At 55.4% G+C, this 26,134-nt stretch overlaps 1 protein-coding gene across 18 annotated transcripts in view; it reads left to right on the top strand.

The window, feature by feature from the left end:
* SORBS3 (sorbin and SH3 domain containing 3) overlaps positions 1-26,134 on the top strand; it is a 27,898-nt gene extending 1,764 nt beyond the window's left edge. The window contains exons 1-22 of one of the 18 annotated variants that reach the window (XM_025463123.3): positions 2,458-2,593; positions 7,138-7,294; positions 7,600-7,672; positions 9,146-9,339; positions 10,229-10,292; positions 12,503-12,541; positions 12,960-13,053; positions 13,310-13,372; positions 14,989-15,079; positions 15,324-15,410; positions 15,510-15,563; positions 16,354-16,440; positions 16,961-17,007; positions 17,460-17,599; positions 17,807-17,859; positions 17,986-18,032; positions 18,202-18,316; positions 20,081-20,206; positions 21,380-21,691; positions 22,511-22,611; positions 23,133-23,239; positions 25,276-26,134. In XM_025463123.3, coding sequence (XP_025318908.1) covers positions 2,487-2,593; positions 7,138-7,294; positions 7,600-7,672; positions 9,146-9,339; positions 10,229-10,292; positions 12,503-12,541; positions 12,960-13,053; positions 13,310-13,372; positions 14,989-15,079; positions 15,324-15,410; positions 15,510-15,563; positions 16,354-16,440; positions 16,961-17,007; positions 17,460-17,599; positions 17,807-17,859; positions 17,986-18,032; positions 18,202-18,316; positions 20,081-20,206; positions 21,380-21,691; positions 22,511-22,611; positions 23,133-23,239; positions 25,276-25,337 — 2,220 coding nt within the window. In that variant the 5' untranslated portion in view covers positions 2,458-2,486 and the 3' untranslated portion in view covers positions 25,338-26,134. Of the gene's footprint in view, positions 1-2,457; positions 2,594-4,467; positions 4,624-6,988; positions 7,295-7,554; positions 7,673-9,145; positions 9,340-10,228; positions 10,293-12,502; positions 12,542-12,959; positions 13,054-13,309; positions 13,373-14,988; positions 15,080-15,323; positions 15,411-15,509; positions 15,564-16,353; positions 16,441-16,960; positions 17,008-17,093; positions 17,113-17,459; positions 17,600-17,806; positions 17,860-17,985; positions 18,033-18,201; positions 18,317-20,080; positions 20,207-21,379; positions 21,692-22,510; positions 22,612-23,132; positions 23,240-25,275 lie in introns of those variants that run through there. The other 17 variants (XM_049100928.1, XM_025463122.3, XM_025463121.3 and 14 more) reach the window with 17 other exon arrangements.

Below are 26,134 nucleotides of genomic sequence, written 5' to 3'. Positions count from 1 at the left end.
GCAGGTTTTAGAAAGAATTAATTTTGACCCAGTAGATTAGTAACTTAATGGCAAATTAGACAATCTTTTTAATGTTGATACAGTTTAGGAGAAGTTTCATCATAGAACTCAAGGAGGGGAAGACAAGGTTATTCTTTGTTTGGAGGCCAGTAGACACCGTGAAGTCGTGCTCTGATCGACAAATCAGCCCTCTTATCTTATCTGTTTACCTGTGCTAGGGAAGAAGGTTGATGCAGACCTAGTTTTCCAGCCCCTGCTCTGTGTGCCCGTCTTTGTGGCTGAATTAACTTGGCTGGGTTTTCCCTCTGAGGTCATCACTTATTTATCCTTCCCTCATAAAATCTACTTTCTAAAGGGGCTGACAGCTACTTGCTCTTTCTTTCTTTTCTGAGAACTAAAAGAGGTCCAGCTCAGCTCTTCTCAAAGACACCCCATGTGCACATGATGCTTGTTTGCTCATCTATAAAAGGAGAGAGAACAGTCGCTGGCGTGATGTCAGTGTAAAGGCTTCCTTGAAGACAGCATAGACAATTGGACAAAAGATTGAGTTCTGTTGCAGCCTCTGGGGTTGGGATGTGACTGACTCCGAGAACCCTGCATATATGATGCCTGTTACATCATGTGTGTGCTATGGAGAGCCGTGTGCAAGGCAGGCCTGAGAGCCTCCTCCTCCACGCCCATGAGGGTCCACTCATGCACCCTGGCCGCCAGGCCCCAGCGCTGACCATATCTGACCTGTGGTGGGTATTTTTTCACTCCATTATGGTCTGCTCGCTCAGTTCCCCTGGCAGGAAGAGAACACTCTTCTGAGAGCACAAATAACCTGCTCAAAGCCTAACTAAAGAATATGCCAGAGTTCATCTCTGTGAAGAAGAGAAGGAATCAGATGCCCTTCCTTTGCCTAATGTGGGAGGACTGAGGCACAGGGCCAGAAAGCCACTTAACTGCTCAGGGCAGATCTCAGAGTGTGACATTCAAATACCGGACTCTTAGGACTAGATAAATACTTCTCCAGAAATGAGCGTTCCAGGTGTATGTCTTCTGGGCTCCCTGGCTTCCTTTTCCCACTTGAGGAATAAAACTGAATTCTCTGCTCACTTACAGTAAAAAGCTATTTAAGGGCTTCTTCAATTCATCCTTTTTCTTGGTGACAGAGGTTGGTTTTCAGAGTGACCTGTATTCCTGTATGAACAGCCACAGGCTTCTTCTCCTGCTCTGTGTGAAGAGTCACATCTCTTGGGAGTCTCTTGACTAATCATTCCTTAGGGTGGTGGGCATGGACAGATCTCTGTTGACTTGGGTGCCACCAGGGGATAATTCCCGGAACAAAAGGTGCCAGGCTTGAGGAGCGGGGTGGGGGGTGGCGCATACGGCTGACCAGGATCAGATAGCTAGGAAAAACAGAGCAGTTATGTAACTGTGTTTACTATGGCTCAGGTGACTCTGAGAAGGCAGAGGCAGCCCCCTGACAGGAGGCACTGCCAGAGATGGGGGAAGAGTCACAGGGAGGGACGTCCCTGTTAGATAAGGGAGTCACCAGAGGAGATAATGCATTGGGATGAAAAGAATCTCTTTGTTGTTGACAACAGCCAGGTCACCTCGGACAGCCTCTCCCTAAACCGTGCCAGCTGTCTTCAGGGTTAGGCCATCAGCAAGTAGAACTGAGGCTGGAGGGAGGAGATGAGAGATCAGATACCTGTTTCTTGGCTACATCTCTGGACTTTGCTACTCCTCACCCCCGCCCTTTACTTTTTTATTTTTAGGACTTTTATTTATTTGAAAGAAAGACCACAAATGGGGAGGAAGGGCATAGGGAGAGGGAGAAGCAGACTCCCTGCTGAGTAGGACCCTGGGATCATGAACTGAGCCAAAGGCAGATGCTCAACCAACTGAGCCACCCAGGCGCCCTCCCCACCCCTCCTTTAATCTTCCACTTTTCAGAGGAGGGATTCTTCTCCCTAAATATGTGCAGAAAAGGAGCAATCAGTCAAGATTCCTTATGCTCTATGCTCCCACCAATCTCTCATCCTCTTTGCTATGAGGCCCAATGGCAACGAGGGAATATTACGCAGGGATCTTGTTGTAGCTCTTCCTTGGTCCAAGCACACGGCTCAAGACTCAGAGGAGAGTGATTTCCACTGGTACCCGGGCAGAGCAGGTTCTGACCTGAGAGAGGTGATAAGCCCAGCAGAGCCTGGGCCTAAGTAGGCAGAAGTCAGAGCAGCTCAGGAGAAAGGCTCAGGTCTCCAGTGTGGGACCTACCCTGCCTCCCCCCACAAAGCTGTTTACCGGACTCCCTATTCCCATAGAGATGAAACTGGTAGCCAGTCCCCAGCTCCTTGCCCCTGGCTGCTACCTCCTTTTGTGAGAAACAGGAAGTGAGGACCTTTGTCAGCTCAGCTGCACCATCTACATTAAATATTTATCTTGGAGTCCAGGTCAGAGCCCTAGAGAATAAGAGACGCTCGCTGCTGGTGAGAGAGGGTATGGCCAGGATTCCTGGAATTGGAAGATCTTCAGCTTCACCATCTTTGGAGAACAAGGAAGAACATGAAAGAGATGTGGCCCTTCTTAGTCGAAAGGATCCTGACAGGTGGGAAAAAATTGGTGACAGGGGAAAGGGGCATATATTTTATCTCTGAGGGAGGGAAGAGGATGGTGCGGAGGGTGGGTAGGTAAGTATCCAAGCTTTAGGGGTAGGACAATGCACTGCTGCCTGTCCTCAAGAAGTCCCAGAATGCCTACACTCCTTTCTGCAGCTGCATTCTGTGGGCCAGGGCTACCCATCGCACCCCATCCCTCAGCTCTCCTGGATAATCATAGATTCTTGGAAGGGGCCTTAACGGTGACCTTGTCCAGCTCCTTGCTCAGAGCAGTCACTGCTTTTAGACAGATACCCAATGATCAGTAGGCTTTGGAACCCCTGTAATCATTCTAGAAGTTTTTCCTTGGAAACTTTGGATCAGCTTCCAAGTATGCACCCAAGGGTCCCACCTCTGTTAGTGCAGCCAGGCCGTTTCCACATGTCTACCCTGTAGACACTGGAAGCTAGCCAGCATGTCTGTCTCTCTCAATCTTTTCCACAACCTAAACGTGCCTCCTTCCTTCTTCACATGTGGTATTGTTTCAAGCTGGTTCACCACACTGGAATAGCTCTTTTAACTGAACTGAGAAAAGATAAAGCTAACAGCATCAATAATGGGATTAAAAAAAACTTTTTTTTTCATCTTTTCTTCATTCCCTTCCTTCTCCACTTCTGAGTTGAATGATGTGGTTGGAAGACACCCTTAAGCGCATGGTGGCTTTGGGACACCAATCTTACACCCAGTAGACATGCAATAAATGTTTTCATATTTTCATAAATTATCATTGATCCCTCGCAAAATAGATCTAAAATTGCCCAATAACTACTTGTTATTTTGGTTGGTTTGGGGCTTGGGTCCCAGAGGCAAGCCATGGGTGAAGCAGCCCTCCAGTTTTCCCATTAGCTGTGAACATTCATGAAGCATCTTGGCATTCTATACCATGCTCCGCGCCCGACGCAGAGGCTTGGGGGGGATGGAAAGATGGGCCAGAGGGCTTGGGAGCCAATGGGCGCAGGCTCTTGGGACTGGTGTCCGAGCAGTGGGAACAGCGGAAAAGCAGCAAGATCAAAACAAATACGGTGTATGGGAACACCAAGACCCTGGTAACCCCATCCCCGCCAAAGGGACCCCGCCCTCATCCTCTTCAGGGGCGCGGCACGCCCAGGGGGCCGCTCCCTACGGCTGATTTCCTCCCCCAGGCTACCCTCAGCGGCGCTTGCACGTGTGTGAGCATCCGCCCATGTGCTGGCGCGCGCGCGTCTGCGTGCGTGTGTTTGTTTGCACACGCCCGGACGCGCGCTTACGAAAGCACAAAATCTCCCCCAAGAGGGGAAGGAGGCGGCGGGGCCTTAACTCGGTCCGCTGAGCCACTCCACTTGTCGGGGCGCCCTTATCCCGGCCCCAGCCTGTCTGCATCTCGGGCCTGTCTCCGAGCTGCCGGCGCGGTATCAGCCGCGGGCTTGCCCCGGGATCTTTAATCATCCCTGCCCTCTGTCCTGGCTCCGCCGTGCAGGGCTCCCTTCCCACACGCTGGAAATGTCGCTGGAAACTCTGAGTGGCGCTCGCCCCCCCGCCCCCCCGGCCGACGCCAGCCCTGCGGTGGGGGCCCGGGCAGGCAGCTGGGAAACCGGAGCGGGCTCCCCGGGGACCCTCGGCGGCCCCTCCCGGCGCCGCCCGCGGCCGGCCCGGCCCCCTCGGCAGGGGCCACCTCGTCCCCCGTCGCACCCCGACGCAGGGCACTCGCACGCCCCGCCGGCCCCGCGGCGCAGACTGGAGGGAGGCGAGCTGCGCCGCCCGCGCGCCCCTCGCCCCCGCCCGCCCCGCGCGCCCTCGGGCCCGGCGACCCCCCCGTCCTCCTCCGGCGCCCTGCCTCGCGGAGCCCGTCCTGACCCGGTCACGAGGGCGGGCGGCACGGCCCGGACTTCTCCCCGCCCGCCCTCCTCGAGGGCCCGCCGCGGCCGCAGCAGGCGGGGGCCGGCCGGAGATGCTCCTGCCCTCCCGGGCGTGCTCGGCCCGCGCCACCTGCTCGCCGGGGAAGGTAAGCGCCGGAAGGGGAGGGGGCGGAGAGGAGGCGGGGAGGGCGCGCGCTCCTCCCCCGGGGGGTCCCGTCCGCAGCTCTGGGGGGGAAAGAGGTGGGAGTCCCCTCTCAATCTGGAAAAGGCAAAACTCGAGAAATCCTGTCCTTGCCCACGTGGACTTGCGGCTGGAAAATACCTGCTAAAGCTCCTAGGGCCAAGCCCCCAAGGGCAGGGCCATCCTTGGAGGTGGAAAGGAGTCTGCCCACTACGAGCGGCGGAGCTACCTCACAGCTTCAGCCCTTCGGGTGAAGGACTGCCAGAATTATGGGAGGACCCCAGGAATTTCCTGGCACCCTCTCTGTCTGTCCTCTGCGGGTGCGGGACCAATGCCTCTGGGACCCCGTCTCCCTATCAGAAGTCGCTTTTAGTTTCTCCTGGCTCCGCCACTGAGAGCAAAAGTTAGCCCGCTCTTGCCCACGCACCCCTGTCTCTGGGGGGTGCCTGCCGCAGGCAACAGTGTGGGAGAGGGCAAGCTAGACCACCAAGGATCAGCAACCCCTGAAAAGTTGAGTGGTGTTGGGGGATCTCCTGTCCTACCCATCCTGCTAGGGGGGGGGCAGTTCTCTTGAGCAGAACTGGGTGGGACCGGAGGAGGGAAGGAGGCTGGGGTCAGCTGATGGCTGGGACTGCTGATGCTGACCTCGCAACTTGGCTACAAGCAGTCAGCTGGGAAGGGAGGGGTGGCTGCTAGGAATCAGCCTGCCCCGGGCCTCTGGATCTCCTGCTCTCCCCTGCCTCAATTTCCCTCTCAAGGGGAGGGAGCACAGCCGGAACTGGGGTGTGTCTGCATGTTTTGCTTTTGGTAAGAGTCCTAATTGGATCCAGCTGGTGAGCTGCCCCTCCTCCAGCCTCAGCCCTCACTCCCCCCACAGCCAGGGATGGGCATGGAATAGCTATGTCCCCAGTGGGTCTTTGCAAATGTCAGGCGAAATCCCCACTCAGAACAGAGACAGGGACCTGCCACCAGCCTTGTCTGTACCCTCCAGCCCTTGTGGCCTGAGCAGGAACTGGTACAGGAGTAATCACAGCCCTCTGTTGTACCTTCACCCCCTCTGGTGTCCATAGCTCTTGTGCTTCCCCTATGAACCCCCACTGCATACCCACCCACCCCCAACTACCATTCAGCTGACACCCCTCCCTACCCACAGCTTCCATGCTGCTCACATACCTCCCAGCCCTATGGTATCTCCCACAAGTCACATTCACAGCACTGCACTCCCACCACACAAAAACATAGCACCTCACTGGGCCCCCTGGGCTTTCTCGTGAGTCCCCAAACCCCACAGACACACACAAGCCTAACCTCAAACACAGACACCAGAATAGGTCCAGCCCCAGCAGTGGAGGTTGGCTCAGCTCTAGGTCCAGTCCAACTGCACAGGTAAGGAGGCTCATGCTCTGCACAGGGTAGAAAAGCCCTGTTGGACAGCCTGACCACCTCCATATCCTGGTGCCTGGGGTAACTTTTGCGTGGGGCAGAAGGACCAGGCTGGCCAGCCAGACCCTCTGCCAGGAAGACACTCTGTTCAAAAAGCCACCTAGATGATAGGAGCACCTGGCTGGCTCAGCTGGTAGCATGTGCAACTCTTGATCTTGGGGTTGTGAGTGTAAGCCCCAGTTGGGGGTGAAGAGATTAATTGAAAAACAAATCTTAAAAAACAAAACCAGCCTGGAGGTGTAAAAGAAAGTGGGACTGTAGGAGTGGGGGGCACTCAGCACCACGTCTCCAAGAGCAAGTCCAACGTTGTTGCTGTGCACCGCTTTGCTTTCCATCCCACCCCTCGCTGGCACCCTGAGCCCTCTGAGGCATCAGTCCCAGGGAAGAAGGCCAAAGAAGGGAGCTGATACTGCTTTGAGCTCAGGAGTGGTTCCTGCTGCCTGGAAATGCCCCGCCCCCTCCCATCGCCTTGGCCCTGTTGGACTGTGGGCGGGTGTCCTTGCTGTCACTGGGGCCTCTCCCACAGCCCAAGAAACTTGTGGTGCCTGCTGGCAAGCAGATGCTCACAGAGGGACTGGAGGAGGCATGGGGAACTGAAACAAAGTCCTGAATGCCCAGGACCTCCTCTGCCAGCTGCCCCAGTTCCCTCTGCCTTCCCTCTGGGGGAGCAGGCCGCACTGTGCAGTGAGAGCCCCAGAGGGGCTGGCCAGCGGGCCCGTGTGCCCAGGGCTTTGTCCAGCAGGCCCACTCCTGGCCAGCCTCCCCTCCTCCTCGCCTGGCTTCCCCCTCCCCCGCTCCCACCCGGAGCTCCTGCCCAGCGGCCTAACAAGCAGCCCATTGTGCCTCTGGGAGCCAGCACGGGCAGCCTGCAGGCCGGTGCCCGCAGAAGCCTGTTTCCTGGGTCCCTGAGCTCCCACCCAGCTGGCCTGACCCCCTCCCACAGCTGTCCTCTCCTCCCCGACCCCAAGGTTGAGCCCAGAGGGCACAGGTGGCCTGAACCCAGCTGGTCATTCCCTTCTTCCTTCCTTCCCTGCAGAGGACGCACAGAGGAGCAGCTGGCACACCCGGAACCCTCCAACCTTGACCCAAGCATGCAGGCCCCGCCTTGCAGCCTCCCCGCTGGGCTGAGCCTGGACGACTTCATCCCTGGCCATCTCCGGGCCCACAGAGGGTCATCCTCCCGGGGGGCACGGGTGAGTGAGACAGTGAGAAGCGGGCTCCTGTGGGTGCAGAGTTGATGGGGACCTCGAAGGACAGGCGGAGGGGTGGGAAGCAGGAGGATTAGAGGAATGGAGGGACAGGGCAGGAGGGAGCTCTAGAGAGCCTGATGGGCTACCTGCTAAGGGGTCAGGGTGGCCCTCCAGCCCTTCCCAGGGGGTAAACTGTATCCATGCTTCCCACCCCTCTGTGGAACCTTCGGGCCTGAGCTGCTGCTCCTGGCCCCTCCCCACAGGTGCCTGTGATCCGGAATGGTGGCTCCAACACCCTTAATTTCCAGTTTCATGACCCTGCGCCCAGGACCGTGTGCAATGGGTACTTCCCCCAGAGGAGAGATGCTTCCCGGCACCCAGGTGGGTCTGCTCAGGAAAACCTGCTCTGGGAGCTCCATGTCGGGGTTGGGGGGATCAGAGCCTCCCTGCCATCTGGCCACCACCCTGTGATGGGCAGGGGGGTCAGGAGGGGCATGAAGGGCTCTCAAGGTCTTGGGCTCTGCATTCAGCTAGCTGCCCTTCTCTATGTGAGCGCTGTGAGTGTGAAATCTGCTGTGGGAGAGAACAGGCTGACGCATGCCTTCCCCTCTCCCTGCCCCCCCTGAGCCAGGGGAAGGAAGTGTGCAGGGGACACAGCCTTGGGAGGCAGCGGGACCTCTAGCAGGCTGCGGAATAGCTTGGATTGGGGATGGAAGGGGGAGGGATGTGACCATGTGTTGGTTGCAGAAAGAGTACGAGGCCAAACCCCATGAGAGGCCCTGAGGGCTGCTGTGGTCTGTACTCACCAGCCAAGCAGAAGTTTGGAAAGGCAGCTCTGAGAGCCTGTCAGCTCCTGGGCTCCTGCAAGTCACACCAGTCTGGGCCATGGGATCCAAAAGATCCCAGGACCTCCTGGGTACAGGTCTACCCGGGAGGCCCCTTTCCTGAGGAGGGAGACATCCGTTCTTGAGCATCCCACTGAGGCAGGCACTGTGTGAAATAGTTTATTCATTTAACTTGTTGAACCCTTGGAACATGTGGGACATGTTACAAGCCTTATCTCATATAATCCCTTGATGTCCTGGAAAGATAAGATACAATTGTCAACATCTTCCCACTGAGGAACCTGAGTCTCAGAGATGTTCAGTTGCAGAGGTTGAGCTGAGATTCAAACCCTGGTCGTTCCAGCCCCGAAGCCCTTCTGCCATTACTCTGGTGACTTGGAGGCTGAAGGTTCTAGGGGAGTTGAGGACACAGTTGCCATGTCTGGTGAATGAGTTTCTGTCCCTTATGAGGAGCCAAGTGACTATGTGTCAGGCACCTTGCTGGGCACGGTCACACACACTAGCTCTTCCTGGATGTCTGCCAAGATTATCCTCCTTTTACAGGAGTGGAAGCAGGGGCACTGAGAGGTTGCCTGCCGTACCCCAGGTCACACAGCCAGTAGGTGGCAGAGCTGGCACCTGAATCCTTTATCCCCTTCAAGCCCAGCGTCTTGTCTGCCACACCCTGCTACCTTCTCAGCTGGGATTATCCCCAGCATTCTCTGCAAGTAATGATTCCCAGCCCTCACTCTGAAGACTTTTAGGACAGCCTGTGGAAAGGATAGGGCACATGTGGGCACAGATGTCCCCCCAAGACAAAATCCATTTTCATTCACTTTAACTAAAAAATAAACAACGTCGTGTGGTCCTTCTGGGGATGGGGAAGTCTGTAGAGTCTGCTTCATCAAGTCAAACAAACAAGATGTTGAAACTTTTGAACCCATGGGATCAAGTTCTGAAGAGCTAAGGCCCAAACTAGTCCAGGGGGTGCCCCTGCTGATTGCTAATGTGGTGCTGCTCACTCCCACAGACCCTGCTTGGTATCAGACCTGGCCAGGTCCTGGGAGCCGGCCCTCTGGGAGCCAGAAGACCCCTGCCTCCCAGCATCCCCAGAACTGGTCAGCTACGTGGACCAAGGACAACAAGCGTCAGGACAAGCGTTGGGTCAAGTACGAGGGAATCGGGCCTGTGGATGAGACCGGCATGCCTATTGCCCCCCGATCTGTGAGTCCAGGGCTGCGGGCCACTGATAACTGATAGATGGGGCCCGGGGACCCACGCTGAGCTCCACTTCTGTGAATTAGAGTGGGAGCCGCAAAGAATGCACCCAAGCCATTTCAGACTAAAACAGGGGTTCTGCCATGATGAGTTTGGTGGGGGTGTCATAAACCACATAAAATTACAGGTGTTCTTGTGTGTCTGAGTTGCACAAGTGGTCTGTAGGGGGGAAGGGGAATCTAGAATGCCCCTGCCACCAGGTTCTCAGAGGTACAGAGCCCCTGCTATAAGGGCTGACCTGGGCAGGGACCCCCTTTGTTCACAGCCCCAGGGCCAGGCACAGCTGCTGAGTGCATGACCTGGCTGGATAAGCCAGCAGAGTTCTGGGTGAGAAGGCCTTACACTGTGGCAGGCATGGAAGGCTCCAGGGTCCAGGCTCCAGGGCCTGCCTGTCTTCTACAGCCATGTCTATCTCGAGCCCACCACATGCCTCCAGTTCTCCATCTGAAACTGAAGTTGGTAGTATACCTCCCGGGCCTATTTTCAGGCTCCGTGGGGCAGGAGCTTTGAAACACCATTCTACTCCTATGTCATTGCATTTATTCTTTCATGACATAGAAACACATAGTTGTTGTAGAAGCATCAGAGATACAGAAAAGCAAAGAGAAAAAAAGAAACCACCCCAAATCTCATGGGCTTGGGATCATCGCTGAGGGAGATCCTTATGTACACCTCATTCATATGTAATATGCTATATGAAGTTATTGTTATTAGACCCATCACAACAGCCCACCCACCGGGGCTTCAAGGGTGGCTAGAGAAAGGACTCTGTGAAGAACAACTTCCGTGGCTTCATATTAAAAGGGCGGCCTGACTTTGTCTTTTCTGATCTCAGAGTGTTGATAGCCCCAGGGACTGGTACCGGAGAATGTTCCAGCAGATTCACCGGAAAATGCCAGGTAAAACACCGTGCCTGAGTGGGCTCCAGCCCTTGGGGCCAGGGGAGGGAGGCTAAAGGGGTGGTGCCTCCAGACTCCTTTCTGTCCTGCCATGCAGTCACTTATTTGTCCAATCCGTCCCCTGACCATCTATCAAACACATAACTGCGTGACAAGCACTATACTAGGTGCTGAAGATAAAACAGGGAATAAAAAAGAATGTCACTGCCCCCAGTGAAGCTTAAGGCATGAGAATAAGCAGATACATATTTAATATGGCAGATGGCGGTAAGGGCAAGGGAGAAAAAGGAAAGGTCAGTGCCCAGTACAGGCTGGTCAGGGAAGGCCCTGTAGGTGGCATCTGAGCAGAGAGCTAAGGGAAAGGAGGAGCCAGTCCTGCAGAGCCAGGGGAAGCAGCAGAGACCCAGAGGCAGAAGCAGACCTGGCCTGTTCCAGAGCAGCAAGAAGAGGCTAGACTGGAGTGAGAGGAGCATTGGTGGGAGACAAGAGTCAAAGTGATGGGATCTGGTCAGGGAGGCCCTTTGGGGCCATGATCAGGGCTTTGGCTTTTATTCTATAAGAGCTGAGGAGCCAATGGGAGGTTCTGAGCAGAAGAATGACATGCTCTGAAGGCTCCCTCCGGCGCCAGCTGGGGGAGGGTGATGAGGCAGTGGAGGATACAGCGGACCATTTAGGGGACCTGGCTTTCATCCAGGCTAGAAGCTGGCAGTGTCTCAAACCAGGTCAGTAGCAGCGGGCCTGGTGGGATCTGGAGACAGAGTCATGAGAATTTGCTGATACATTGGATGTGGCATGAAGGAAAGAAGTCAAGGATGATTTGAAACCTGAGCAAGTCAAAGGATGTTGCCTCCAAATTCAAGGAAGACTGAGGCAGGTACAGTCTAAGAGGCATTCAGTTTTCAGTGAGGTCCATCTGATTGGAGATGTCAAGTAGGCAGTTATATGCAAGTCTCTAGTTCAGCAGTGAGGCCTAAGCTGCAGATGGAAGTACCTGGGATTCACTCAAGGAGATTTTGATTTAAACCTCCCCAACTAATTCTAACGTGAATCCCTGCAATAGATGGGGTTTTCGAAGCCAGAAGACTAGACAGGATCACCTGGGGAGATAGACAGAGGCCTAATCACTGAGCCCTGAGGCACTTGGATGTTCAGAGGTTTGAGAGATGAACAGACATCAGCTGAGCAGCCTAAGAAGGTACAGCAGGGAGCAAAACTAGAGTTGTCTTCCTGAAGCCAAGTGGAAAAGGAATTTCAAGGAGGAATGATCTACTGTAACAGATGTTGCTGATGGGTCAAGTATTTTGATTTGGTAACATGCAGGTCACTGGGTCTTTTTTTTTTTTTTTTTTTTAAGATTTTATTTATTTATTAGTGAGAGACAGAGAGAACACAGAGAGAGAAACAGAGACACAGGCAGAGGCAGAATCCCCACAGGGAGCCCAATGCTGGGACTCCGGGATCATGACCTGAGCCAAAGGCACTCAGCCACTGAGCCACCCAGGCGCCCCTCACTGGGGTCTTTTTTTTAAGAGCAGTTGGGGCACTGGTGATTGGGCTGAAAGTCTACTTAACCGAAAAGGGGAATTGGAGACGGTGAGTTAGTTATGGGCAATTGTTGGCTGCAAAGGAAAGCAAAATAGTCCAGGAGCTGGAGGACAGTATGGGATCTGGAGAGAGGCATTTTGGTTTGTATTTAAGACAAGTGCTGTTGTGGCACGTCTGCATGCCAAGGGGATCGAGTGGGTTGGTTGGGCAGTTGCTTTTCCAAAGAGGCCCAGGAAAGTCATGAGCACCATGAGGAGTAGGTCTGGGCACAGGAGGAAGGACAAGCATTTAGAAGGGGTGCGGAAAAGGAAAGAGGGAGAAGGAGAAGTGGAATTTCTCCAACCTGACATGGTGAGGGCAGGTTTACAAAGGTCAGGGCTAGGGTGTGTGTGGGAATGCAGGGAGGGAGGAGCAGGAGGGTTTGGGCAAGTCCACTGCCGGGGTTGGCTCACTCAGGCCCTAAGTCTGCCAGAGGCATTTCAAACCCTCCAGAGAACTGCCCTCCTAATTCCTTGCCTCCCTCGGGACATTCTTCAGGCCCTGACTCAGCCCCTCGGCCCCTGCTGTAGGCAGGGGGATGGCTGGGAGCAGCTGAGGCAGCCTCACAAGGCTCTCCATCCTCGCTTGCTGCCCCACCTCTGATCTGGTCCTTTCTGCTCCCACAGACCTGCAGCTGGACTGGAACTTTGAGGAATCACCCAAAGGTGAGGGGGGTGGTGTGGCAAGCTATGTCTGGCTTTGAGGCTCCCCAGTTGCTTAGTTCAACTTGAAAAGTTCATATACCCATTTTCGGTGAGCTCCAAATTTCCCAGTAGGTGGCAGTTAAGAGCCTCAGCTTCACTTTCCTGAGAGTGTCCTGGCCCTGGCTATGATTTCTCGGGGCTTCTCTCTCCTCATCTGTAAAATGGGGATACTCCTTGCCCCCAGAGTTGTGAAGATTTAGTAAAGAGTGTAAAGCTCTTGATGCGAAACTCCCATATAGTGGTCCAGAGCATCCCCAGCCCTGTTCCCACAAACCACCCAAGAGCATGTGTGGAAGTGGGTTCCAGAATCTTCAGTGCTCACCTGGGTACCCTCAAGCTCAGCTCTCACCTCCCCTGGCCTGTCTTCTCCCACCTTCAGTGCCTTCCTCCTGTGCCGCCTCTACAGACTCAAGGCATCCAGGGCCCCAGCAAAGACCAGTTGCCAGGCCGGGCCAGGCCTCTTCTCTGAGTGGGTGAGCCATCCTGGGAAAGGGCCCACAGGCTGCAGAGGGGCCCTGGCTTCCTGGAGGGGACTGGCACCCCCTGGTGGCCAAAGCCAGTGCAGCCTTTCCCCCCCACCCCATTCCACAGTTTGCTGCTCCTTCTTAGGGTCCCTACCCTAGATACTCTCTTTGTTCCCTGCCAGGGCCAAAGGGGAATGGCGGGCAGGGGTGGACTTAAGCACCCCTTTCCAGTCAGGAATGCCTCTGATGCTTTTGTGTTTGGCAGCAGGAACTCATCACGCCAAAGATCCACAGGTCATAATGCGATGGAAAGTGGGGTGGCCCATGGGTAGGTGTGGACCTGTGGCCATTCACTCCAAATCCTGGGAGAAAACAGGGGTATAGATGATCCCAACTTTCCTCAAAGGCAGGGGAGATGAGGATGAGTGAGGAACCCTTCCACATGAGTGAAGAATGTAGTTCTTTTGCCCTGCACAAACCACACAAGCCCCGCCCAGGCTGCTGGGGTCCTGGGGTGGGATGAGGGGTGGGGGGGTGGGGGGTGCTCAACCAGACCTTGAGAATCAGGAGCTTTGCCTCAAAATGAAATCCATGAGTTTCTTATTCCTTTGTAGGAAGGGATTAACCTCATTAGCATGGCCATACCTGGCCTGTGGCTCTTGGCATCATCAATAAGATAGAGGTTAAGACCTCATGATTGAGCCCAGAGTTCAGATTCAAGCTGGTACACTGTCACTGGCCATGTGATCTTGGGCAACATAACCAATCTTAGCCATCTGCCAAGTGGGGACCCTGACAGGGTGGTTGTGAGAGTTTAGGCACATAGCAAATCTCCACGTATTATTATTTTTTAAAAGATTTCTTTCTTTATTTGAGAGAGACAGAGCATGAGTGTGGGGGGGGGGGTAGGCAGAGGGAGAGGGAGGAGCAGGCTTCCCACTGAGCAGGGAGCCCAATGCAGGGTTCGATCCCAGGACCCTGGGATTGTGATTTGAGCCTAAGGCAGATGCTTAACCAACTGAGCCACGGATATTATTAATATACAGGCTCAGTTATGACTAGAGCTTCCCTAAGTTAGGAATAATATGTTCTGTTCTCATTATCAGTGGTATTACTAATATTATTATTGCTAAAATAGAGAATAGAGTCATAGTTACAGCCAATAAATCCTGACCCTCTGGTCAGACATTCCATCATTTGATAAGCTTGGTACAGTGGTGGAAACATTCTGACTCAACAGAGGCTGGAGCATCTGGGCCAGCCAAGAAAGGAGCCCTGGAGGGGAATGAAGGCAAACGTGACAGCGTGGAGCTTTGGTGGCTGGCGTGGTTTCACAGATGACATCACTGAATCCAGCACCCCCAGGGAACTGAGGCTCAGGGAGCAGAAATAGTTTGCCCGGGGTCCTGAGTCAAGGCTGCAGGCCCGTTGCTCTATCCTGGTTTTCAGACTAGGATGTCATCCCACCCATTGGGCATGTGAGCAAGACCGCTTGACTGTGACAGCCAGGAAGACCAGCTTCATCAAAGCTGCACAGACATACATAGCCACAGCGTGGGTTCAGACTGAACACAAATGTAGCGTATTTCACCAAAACCAGTGGGAAGGGACTGGCCACTCATGGAACAGATGCATGTGTTAGGCCTTCTCCTGGGTGCCTCACATGTGTTCCCTCACCTGAGCTTCACCACACTCTCATGAAGGTGGGTCTCCTCCTCATATTACAGGTATTGAATCTGAGGCTCTGAGAGCTCTGTAACTCACCAACAGGTCACAGCTAAGTGGTGGAGCTGTCATCTGAACTTAGAGCTCATAACTCCTCGATGTAACAGTGCTTTCGCAGGCTGGAACCCATAGTGCAGGGGGATGGGGATGGTGGTGTTCTCACTCATGCCTCAGTCTCCCTAAAAGGAAACTTGAAGAGATGTCCTCCCCTTTCTTTAGAAGAAGCTGGAACCCCTCCGAAGAGTTTCCTAGAAGTACCTTCAACTGTAATCCTGGAGCACCCTCCTCCTTACACCAGACCCCAAAGCAGGTAGCCTGCCCGGCATCCTCTCCTCACTGCTGTGCTCTTGGGCCAGACACCTCTGCTGAAGAGCACAGATAATGAATGCCCTTTCAGTTTGGGGCCTGTCCTATGTAGCCAGGAGAGCCCAGAATCCTTAGGAGGGCACTGGCAGGCATAGAGGTGAGGCAGGGGCCTACAAGCCTGCTTTTTGAGCCTGGACAGTGTCCTGGTACCCCTCTGCTTAAGCTGATGCCCACCTACTTCCATGCAGGTACCCAAACGCCAAGAGAAAGCAGACAATGTCTGGACGGAAGATTCTTGGAACCAGTTTCTGCAAGAACTAGAAACTGGACAGAAGGTAAGTGTCCTCCTGGCCCTCTAAGAGTGAAGATACTCTTTAGCTAGTGCATTTTGGAAAGTGAGTTCACCCCCTCTGACTCACCCTTCCCACCTTTAGCCCAAGAAACCACTAGTGGATGACCCTGTTGAGAAGCCCTCCCAGCCCATTGAGGTGAGTCCTGCAGGACAGGTTGGAGGAGGAGGGAGACAGCTATGCAGGGGGATGAGTGAGGGAGACTTTGGGGTGGTGTTAGCCCCAGTTACCATGGGCAAAAACAGAGACCCAAAGCTCTGACCCTCTCCAGTCCCATACAGTTTGCCTCTGTATCCCCAGCACCTGGGACAGTGCCTGGCATACAGTCTGCCCACAAAGATGTGTTGAATACATGTCCCCTGACCAGAGCAGCAGCAGAGAAAGGAGTGGTCAGTGTGGACTTGTCAGGAAGTATTCTTGGAGGTGGAGCTGAGGTCTCAAGAGTTGGGAGGGCTTGGTTCTGGCAGACAGCCAGCTCAGTGTGAGGGAGATGCAGAAGCAAAGGAGGGAAAGCCGGTGGAGCACAGGCTGTGGAAAGCCGCCGGCAACTTGGTGAGGGAGGAAATAGGGAGCTCTATAGGCTCTGGAACAGGGAAGTGAACGGACAAAAGGCACCAACAGGAAGTACTAAGGTACTATCCTGGGAGTAGGGATGGGTGAGCCAGGTCAGATGGGAGGGGCCAGCGAGGAGCTGTGGATGGGCCATCCTGACACCCTGAGACACAGCTCTGGGCAGGCCCACAGGCAGGGAGCCTGGCCTGGCCCTGTGCCCCGAGCCTGCCCTTTACCCAGGCACAGTGTGCTTTGCTTCGTCCTGCCGCCCCCTGGGTTTCTCACATCTGACCTGCGACCAGTGCTCCCCCACCGTGCCCTCCACCCCTCCGCCGCGCCCCGCTGCCCGGGTCTCTCCCCATAAATCCGCCCCCAGGTCTTGCTGGAGAGAGAGCTGGCCAAGCTGAGTGCGGAGCTGGACAAGGACCTGCGGGCCATTGAGACCCGGCAGCCGTCCCCGAAGGTACCGGCCCCCCAGTCCCCTCCCGGATGACCCGGAGTCCCCCGCACGGCCTCCGAGCGTGGGCGGGAGGGGCAGGCAAAGCGGAGGTGTCGCCCCCGGCGCGCTCGGCACGACCTTGGACGGACTTCATCCCGGACTGCTGTCTCCTGTATAAAATGCAGGGCGTTGACTTTTCCAAGTGACCCCTAAGAACCCTTCCAGGCGACTCCACGTCAGCCGGCCGGCGGGGTGCGGGGTGCTGGGGGCCCCCGCCCTGTCCGCAGGGACCCCCACCTACCCGGGCCGGCCTCCACTCTTCCGCCCCGCCCCCGCCCCCGCCCCCGCCCCGCCCCCGCGTTGTTCCTCCCGGGTTCCTGCGCGGCCGACTCTAGGACCCCGCGTCCCTCCGCCCCTCCCGCCCCTCCCCTGCCCTCCCCACCCCTCCTGCGGCCGAGCCGCAAACTTTTCCGGAGGCGGCGGCCTCGGCTGCCGCGGGAACCCGGCGCCCCGGGCCCTGACCGCGCCCCGTGTCCCCGCACAGAGCTCCCAGGCGCCCCGACGGTCCCGGGAGCCGCGGCCCCCAGCGCGGTGAGTTCGCGGCCGGGCGGGGCGCGGGGGACGTGGCGCGGGGCGGGGGGAGCCGGGCGAGGGCGCGGAGGAGGGGCCTGGCGGCGGGCGGGCGGCCGCGCAGGGGTCGGTCCCCGTCCCGGTCCCCGTCCCCGTCCCCCTCCCCGGTCCCCGTCCCCGTCCCCGTCCCCCTCCCCGGTCCCCGTCCCCGTCCCCGGTCCCCGCGCAGGGCCTGGGGGGCCGCGGCCCGCGCCCGGGGGAGCCTCGCGCTTCCCACGCGCGCTCCCGCCCCCCGCGGCCCGGGCCGCACCCTGTCCTGCCGGGGCTGCGGGGGAAGTAGGACATCCTGCGGCGAGCCCGGGACGGGGAGACGCCTTGGGGGCGGCGGGAGGGGGGACGCATCCGGGCGGCCGGGGTGAGTGGCTGCGGTGCGAGGCCCCGACAGGTGGCTCACGCGCCGCGTCCCCGCGCAGCCCGGCCTCCGCCTGGAGCACCAGCTCCCCGAATGCACTTTACCAGGGTTCCTCCCGGCCTCTGAGCCCCCACAGAATGGCGGATGGAGCGAGCCCCTTCCTAGGTCGTAGGGACTTTGTCTACCCTTCGTCGGCCCGAGGTAAGCACTGGATCCTGCACTTTCTCTCACCTGGAGGCCTGCCACCGTGCCCCCCCCCCCCCCCTGCTGTGGGGTTGTGGGGAGCGGGCGGTCATAGAGCACCCTGCTTCCACTGGTCCATGTCCTGGGGTGGGGGGAGCAGAACCCCATTCCCAACCCCGCCCCCCAGACGTGGCCTTCCCCAGCTGAGGTCGCGCTTTTCCACAGACCCTAAGGCCACTGAACGCGGGGCCAGCCCAGTCAGGAAGGAAGAGAAGAAGGTAAGCAGGGATGGGAGCTACTCGGACCAGAGTGCATGGGGATCCAGGATGGATCTCCTGTTGGCTGTTCTGGACCTGCCACCTGCTTGACTAAGGTGCCTGCCTCTGTCCTCTCCCCCTGCCCAGAGGAAAGCTGCCAGACTCAAGTTTGACTTCCAGGCACAGTCCCCCAAGTAAGCGCCCTTCTCTCTCCACCCCACCCCCACCCCACATGTCTCTGCACCCCACGGAGGAGTGGTCTCCCCCAGAGGGTGGAGGAGACTGGGTGCACTAGACAGGGTCTGAAGGGAAGGAGGATGGGGAGGAGCTCACCTTGCTGGACATCCTTGCACTGGCCTGCAGGGAGCTGACTCTGAAGAAGGGTGATATTGTCTACATCCACAAGGAGGTGGACAAGAACTGGCTGGAGGGGGAACACCATGGCCGGCTGGGCATCTTCCCTGCTAATTATGTGGAGGTAAGCAGGGGTGCAAAGGAGAGCCCAGCTGGGAGGGTGGATGGGTTTGCAGAGACTTAGAGTGCAGATCCCTTTATCCCCTCCATAGCCTCTCTCTGGAGATAACCTACATCTGACAGGCTTCCTGATAGGTAAAACTGTGAACTCCAGGAGGCTGGGGCAAGCCAGCCTCATTCATGCTCTTGGCCCAGTGCTCTGCTTGCACTCAGGACATGTTTCTGAAATGAACACTAAAGGTGGAGCCCAGCCCATGGGGAACCAAATGAAACCTCTGGCTCCTGCACCAGAGGCCACCAGGCCAGACTTCCACCATTCAGCATCCACCTCTCTCAAGCTGTCTTTGGGAAGGATAATGAAGGCAACGGGGAAAAAGCACGAAGTGTGTGACAGCTTACAAATCACATATACATTCATCACATCCTTCACGCCTATTACCTCCGTTGCTTTTCTCATTAACCTGAGAAGTGATCAGTCGTCCCCGTTTTACAGAAGCACTTGCTAAGGTTCAAAGACAAGTGGTTGAGTACAAGATCCAGAAGTGTCTGGCGGGCTCAGTCAGTAGAGCATGCAACTTTTGATCTTGGGGTTGTGAGTTTGAGCCTCGCGTTGGGGATAGAGTTTACTTAAAAATATTATACAAGCATTTAATGATATAAATTTCCCTCTAAGCAGTGCTTTAACTCCACCCCACAGATTTGGTATTTTGTGAGTTTTTTTTTTTTTTCATTCAACTCAAATTATTTTCTCATTTCCTTTGTGACTTCCTCTTTGACCCATGGATTGGGCTGTTGTTTAATTCAGGCTCTCGATTTGATAAGCATTAGTAGGCCTCCCCTACCTTCAAAACAGTTTCTCTGATTCTGAAATTCCACCAAGTATATACAGCATTCCGTGGTATTAGTAATTTACTTCTTAGTATGAACTAGTTTACTAGCTTCTTGATTTTTTTTATAAGTAGGGTGAAGCAGAGAGAACATGGGAATTTTGGGTACCTGATGGGGTAGAAAGGTGGGGGGAAGAGAGACATTTGGTTCTCAGCAGTGGTCAAATGTTAGATCCTCAGGGTGCCTGGGTGGCTCAGTTAAGTATCTGCCTTCAGCTCAGGTCATGATTTCAGGGTCCTGGGATCGAGCCCCACATTGGGCTCCCTCTACAGTGGGGAGCCTGCTTCTCCCTCTGCCAGTGCCCCCCTCCCAGCTCAAGCTCTCTCTCTCTCTCAAGTAAATAAATCTTAAAAACAAAAAGTTAGATCCTCACTTTTAGATCAGGTTACAGCTATCCCCTGCTTTTTTTTTTTTTTTTTAAGATTTTATTTATTTATTCATGAGAGACAGAGAGAGGGGCTGAGATATAGGCAGAGGGAGAAGCAGGCTCCCTGCAGGGAATCCGATGTGGGACTCGATCCCGGGACCCCAGGATCATACCCTGAGCCGAAGGCAGATGCTTTAACCGCTGAGCCACCCAGGCATCCCTATGCCTTGCTTTTTGGAACTCCTCATGTACATCTGGGCTCCAATATATGCTGTCTCTTAGGACTGGTTTCCATCTTTGGCTTGTCATTGCCTACTCTGCATACCTCCTGGGGAAATTCTTCCTCTAGTAGCCTTCTGGGACTAACCACCCCTTGGCTACCCTCAAGCTTGTGGCTGGTGTCTGTGTCCTTGCTGGCCTTGGGGGCAGATCGTGCCCATACCATCTTCTCTTTGTTACCTGTGCCCAATTGATACCCAGGCTGAGTCTTTCTCATGAACTTTCTTCCTGTAGGTGCTGCCTGCAGATGAGATCCCTAAGCCCATCAAGCCCCCCACCTACCAGGTGCTGGAGTATGGAGAAGCTGTGGCCCAGTACACTTTCAAGGGAGATCTGGAGGTGGAGCTGTCCTTCCGCAAGGTAAGGCCAGGCAGGAAGTAGGGGTGGGGTGAGGGGGGAGGTGAAGACATAGGTAAATATGTGTAGTAAAAACATCTTTTTAAAGAGTCAGGTGCACCAATCTTCAGCCAGTATTTAAAATTTTCCCTAATCTCTTTATCTATGTTTCCCTTAATTTAGCCCATTTTTTAAAAAGTTTGAAACTTCTAGAGTAGTTGTGGTTGTGTGTTTTTTTTTTTTTTTTTCAGTTGCAGGTTGATAGGCTGTGAGCATTTTTAGAACAGAAAGGAAGTGTTAGAATGTCTTGCATGTAAAAAGGCTATTTTATCAAACTTTTAAGCGGTTACATATGTACCCATGCACATGTGTGTATACTGGGTTGTTATTAGGACATATTTTTTACTATAGATCATAGTCAGGGTAAGTTTGAAAAATGTTGTCCTAGGAAACAGAACTGGTCTCTCTTTGGTTGATTTTTGGGGCATGCCCTTAGAGAACATCCTCCAGAAGAACTAGCCCCAAGGAGACAAGGAGGGAGGTGGCTGGGTGGAGAGAGGTGGGGGGCAGGGAACCACCCTCCCCAGGGCAGCCTCACCTAATGTCAGTGAGCATGTAGGTTGGAGGATGTGCTGGCTGCCCTCGGAGAGTTTGTTTTTTGATGCACTGGTGATGGATCACCAGCGAGGAGGCAGGGACAGGAGTGGTGGCCGATGACTGTCCAGTGCTTCTTACCATCTGTCGCTGATCTCCTTTGCTCCTCACAGCAACAGGATTGTTCTTTCCACTTAACACGTGAGGGAACTAGGCTAAGAGATGCAAAGTAACTGGTCCAGTGCCGCCCAACTTGGAATTGGCAAAGCCCGATTTGTTCATAGCCACCAGAACTCTGGGGAGAGGATGCTATGAAGTCAGAGGGGTGCGTGTCAGATAGGCTTCCCAGAGAGGCAGGACCTGATCCACACCCAGGGCGGCATGTTGTGGGAAGAGCCTAGACTTCTGGGCTTCTTCAGGCGGCCTGGGCTTGGCTCCTGACTCTACCACTGCCTCGTGATGTGCCCGTGACTTCCTGCTGACCTGCTCACTCTGTGCAAGGCGCTAGGTCTAAATGAGACAGACCACACAGGCCCCTCCCCTCGGGGCATGATGCCCAGGAGGGCCTTGCAGATGCTAATGCCCCTGTGCCTGCCCCTCCAGGGGGAGCGCATCTGCCTCATCCGCAAGGTGAATGAGAACTGGTACGAGGGGCGTATCTCAGGCACCGGGCGCCAGGGCATCTTCCCTGCCAGCTACGTGCAGGTGTGCCGTGAGCCCCGGCTCCGGATCAGTGACGATGGTCCCCAGCTCCCCGCGTCACCGCGCCTGACCACCACCGCCCATCTGGCTCGGCACTCCAGCTCCCCATTGACACCACACAGCCCAGGTGATCCCACCGACTGGGGGAGCCGGACCTCCCCCCGCCGCACTGGCTTCTCCTTCCCCACCCAGGAGCCCAGAGCCCAGACCCAGGTAGGGTGATCTGCCTTGGGCTAGAGAGCTGACCCCTGCTCCCCACACCATTTCCTCCATTTCCCTGCTCCTCCCACCAAGTGGGTCTACACTTTGGACTCCTTCCTGGTCTGCCCCGGACCGAGAGCCTTGCATCACAGAGCCACCCTGGCCTTGTGGCCTTCAGACCCCTGGTTGGCCTTTGAGCCACAGCTGCAGCCCACGGAGGCATGGGGCAGCCAGCCAGCTCTAGGAATGACCTGAAAACCAGCGTAGGCCTCCTGACCCTATAGATTCCGCTTTTGTGATTTGCCAATAGGAATTTCTGGGACATGGTCACGTGGGAGTCAGAAGTCTGCCGTTCACCTGCTGTGTGACCTTGGGCAGATTTCTTACCCTCTCTGGATTTGGGTTTTCTCAGCTGTGGAATAGGGGTAGTAATTTCCCCTGAGGAGGGTACTTGGGTGGGTTTGACCTAAAAGTTTGTAGTAGCCAACAGGTAAAGGATTTCATTGGTCCTCATACTGATGTGGCCTGTAAACGAGTACATTCGCTCCCACACTCATCCATTCACTCAGGAAACCCCTGTGAGCAGGCTCAAGCCAGCGCGTGGGATGCTTCCGTTCCCAGCTTTGTGCTGGCATTTAGACTCAGTCACCTACCCTACCTGGGCCGCAGCTTCTTGGCGCCTGTGAAGCAAAACTGTCGAACAGACCGTGGGGGTTGAGAGGATGAGACGGGGCAATATGAGAACGCTGCTGCAGGACAGGTGGGAGGGCCCATCGCACTTCTCCTCCCTCATGCTTGCGTGTGCCTGCTTTTCCTCCTATGGACACCCAGGGTCTCAGCACCCCTGGGTCAACTCTGTCCCATCCTGGAGACTCCAGCCGTCCCCTGGACCTGGGGACCCCCACCACCACCACTCAGATACACTGGACCCCGTGAGTACCATCTGGGGATGCTGGATCAGGGGTGGAGTGTTGCTTGGCAGGCACTACTACGCACATTGACCATAGTCTGCCCCTTCCCCCCTAAGATGGATTTGGTGACTCCTACCTCCGGCACTTATGGGTTGTCTGTGGTGGTCCTCACCTGTCCCTGCCAGCCCTACAGCCTTAAAACAAGCCTCCCATTCTCTGCCCCCTGGGCCTCAGTCTCCTCACTGGGTTTCCAGCTCTGTGGTCAGTGTGTGTATGTGTGAAGTGTGGAAACCAGTAGAACGAACTTGGAGGCAGTGGGAACTCAGAGGAGATGCTGGGGTGGCTAGGGCTCAGAGTGCAGGGAGCAGGCCTGGGGAAGAATGTGCTGAAGCCAGATGGGAGTCAGCATTCTAGGAGCTGGGCCAGGGCAAATGGGATCATCTGGAAAATCCGGGGGATGTGGCAACACTTGGGTTAGACTCTGGGCCTGGTTTGAGGCAGGGGCCGGGCTCTAGTAGTTGCCGCGATGCTGTCTCCCACAGGTATCGGGCGATGTACCAGTACAGGCCCCAGAATGAGGATGAGCTGGAGCTACAGGAGGGGGATCGGGTGGATGTCATGCAGCAGTGTGATGACGGCTGGTTTGTGGGTATGTGGGCCTGGAGGGGGCAGGCTGGAAGGGGTATTTCAGGGTCCCCAGGGGATGGGCTGAGGGGCGGACCAGAAGGGGGTACCTCTGAGTCCCCAGGTGGGGTAGCTGGGGGGGCAGACCAGAGGGAGTATCCCAGGATCCTGGGGAAGATGACTTGGGGGCAAGTTAGAAGGGAGTACCTTGGGGTTGCTGGGGAGATTTGGGTGGACTGTCACTGCCTGCCAGGGCTGATTGAGCAAAGATTCATGGTCTGACAGACGAGCCCAGGGTCACTGCTGAAGTCAGTACAGACTCGGGGCAGCAGGGCTCCTGACCTTCTACCCCTGCTCCTTCCCACCGCTCACCTGTCTCTGGAGCAGTTTGGCAAGGAAGGGCCTGTCTCTTGAGACACTGAGTTCCTGATGGAAAGGACTGAGTCTCACACGCATGTATCACCCATCCCCTGCCCCCAGTTAGCAGCTGCCCCTGCCACCCCCCATGGGACAGAGTAGAGAAAGAGCCAGTCGTCAGGGCTGGCCCTAGGGCAGTTCATGAAAGGACTGAAGCAGGAAGCCTCAAGTTGGCCTTGGCCTGGTTCAAGGTGACCAAGCCAGCAGGCTTCACAAGGCCTTGTCCTCAGAGTGGGCAGGGCCAGCCTCAGCTTCAGAGGAAGGGGCTGTCCTCAAAGAGTAGTGAACAGCCCGAAGCCCCCTCCCACAGCAGACTGTAGAGCTTAAAGGGTGGCAAGGCTGCTAGAGCAGAGGTGGCCCCAAGGGCAGGCAGTCTCTTGACCTGGCAACCCACCCTTTCTCATCTGAATCCTAGCACCTCATTCCCCACCAAGTTTAGGACACACCAGTGATGATGGAGCACCAACCTGTTAACAGTTCTTGCCTTGGAGGGGTGGGCTCGGGGGCACATTATCATTTTACTGTGTACGCCCCTGCATTTGAATTTTTTTAATACCACTAATAAAATTGTGCAAATATAGACAAGAAGAAAAAGTGCCGTTTTGTGATATTAAAGCCATAAGTGCTTTCAGAGGAAAGGTTAAGAAAGTTCAGTGTCTTGGTCAGACTAGCACATTTCAAGTGCTCAGCAGCTACATGTGGCTAGTGGTTATCATTTCAGACAGTGCAGATCAGGGAAGGCTTCCTGGAGGAAGTGGGGGAGCGAGGCCGTGAAGGGCAAATGAGGCATCCCAGGCAGCAGGACTGTGTCAGCAAGACCTGGGGGGCGGCAGGGTGAGCAAGGGCTGCCCAGAAGGAAGTCAGGATGCCAGCCTGCAAGGAAGAGAAGGTTCAGGACTTTAATTTCATTTTGCATTCCTATATCTTTTAGCACTCTCCCTTCTCCACCCCAGAACATGGGTTTCTTTGGGGTGGTAGCAGACCCGAGGCCTGGATTTTACTCCCACCTCTCCCTCTAAGCAAGAGTGCTTTTTGGGGATTCACTTGGCCTTCTCTTTAGGCCTTGCCTGACAGTCCCATCTCTAAATTGAAGGTGAGACCAGTGAGTTTCCTCTGCATTTAAGTTCTGGATTCACTCTCCTGCTTCCTGGCATTCCTGAGGAAGGCGGGGTAATTCAGGGCTGAGTGCAAAGTTCTAGAGTACTTCAATTCCCAGTCCTTGCATTTAAAAAGTGTAGCTTTGGGCAGTCGAGGTGGCGCAGCGATTTGGTGCCGCCTGCGGCCCAGGGCGTGATCCTGGGGACCCTGGGTCGAGTCCCACGTTGGGCTCTCTATGTGGTGCCTGCTTCTCCCTCTGCTTGTGTCTCTGCCTCTCTGTGTGTCTCTCATGAATGAATAAATAAAATCTTAAAAAAAAAAAAAAGTAAAAAATTAAAAAATAAGTGTAGCTTAAAAAAAAAAAAGTGTAGCTTTGCCCATCTGCTCACTAGGGGGCAGAAACGAGTAAAATAAATCCTCCCTCCCTGGGTGGGGGACTCCACTTGCAGTTCTAGGCACTGCCAGTAGGGAGAAGATCCCTCACCCCGACCTTCCTCCTAAAGTCCAGGGAATGCCTTTTATGCCTTTCCTCTTTCTCTCTTTCAGGTGTCTCTCGGAGGACCCAGAAGTTTGGGACATTCCCTGGAAATTATGTAGCTCCGGTGTGAGTCGTCTCCGTGGCAACTCAGAGCCCAGCCAGGATGGGGTGCGGAGCAGTAGCACTTACAGGAAGGAAAGAGGATCCCCCTCCATCCTCTCCCCAAGACCCGAGCTGCTGGCATCTGCAGACTACCCCAGCAACCATTCTTTGGAGCCCCCCTCAAAGCCCCCTGGAACGCTTCCCACCCACAACTCACAAACATTCCTCCAGCAGCCTTTTTATTCCCCCCCTACCACACCCCTCAAATATAGAGGTCTGCTTTGAAGTGGAGACTGTTTCCAGGCCTTATTGAGACCAGACCCTGGAGCCCCGCTCCCCCCTGCCCTGCTATGGCGTTTCCTCTAACAGGGACTGGCTCCCAGCTTCACCCCCATGGGGTTCCTCTACCCAGAACCAGCTTTCCTAACCTAACAGAGACCAAAGGCCGCCTCTGCCTGGGGGGGCGGCAGGGGGGAGTCCTCCTCTTTCACTCCAACTTGCCTGCTGCCCCCTTTGTCTTCCTGCTTCCAGCTGGGCTTGGGAGTGAAGTGGGAGAGAGACCCAGCACCTCTTTAGTGCCTAAGCCCTGGCAAGAGGCCTTGCCTGAACGCCCCCTCTTCCCAGAGGCTGCCCAGACCTGGGCCTGGGCTGTGCGTGTCATCGTGTTGCTGCAGTGCCCAGGAAGGGCTGAGCCTCAGAGAACTGGCCGCCGCCCCAAGTGTTTTCTGGGGAGACTGAGGTGTGCTGCCCTCCTGTCTCACCTGCTCCTCCAAACCCCCAAATCCCCCCTGGAAGAGAATATAAAATAAATCTGGATACCAGGGA

This window comes from Canis lupus, chromosome 25 (genome assembly GCF_003254725.2).
Source record: "Canis lupus dingo isolate Sandy chromosome 25, ASM325472v2, whole genome shotgun sequence".
NCBI lineage: Eukaryota > Metazoa > Chordata > Mammalia > Carnivora > Canidae > Canis > Canis lupus.
The sequence above is the reverse complement of the archived record's forward strand: the minus strand, read 5'-3'. Positions and strand labels throughout refer to the sequence as shown.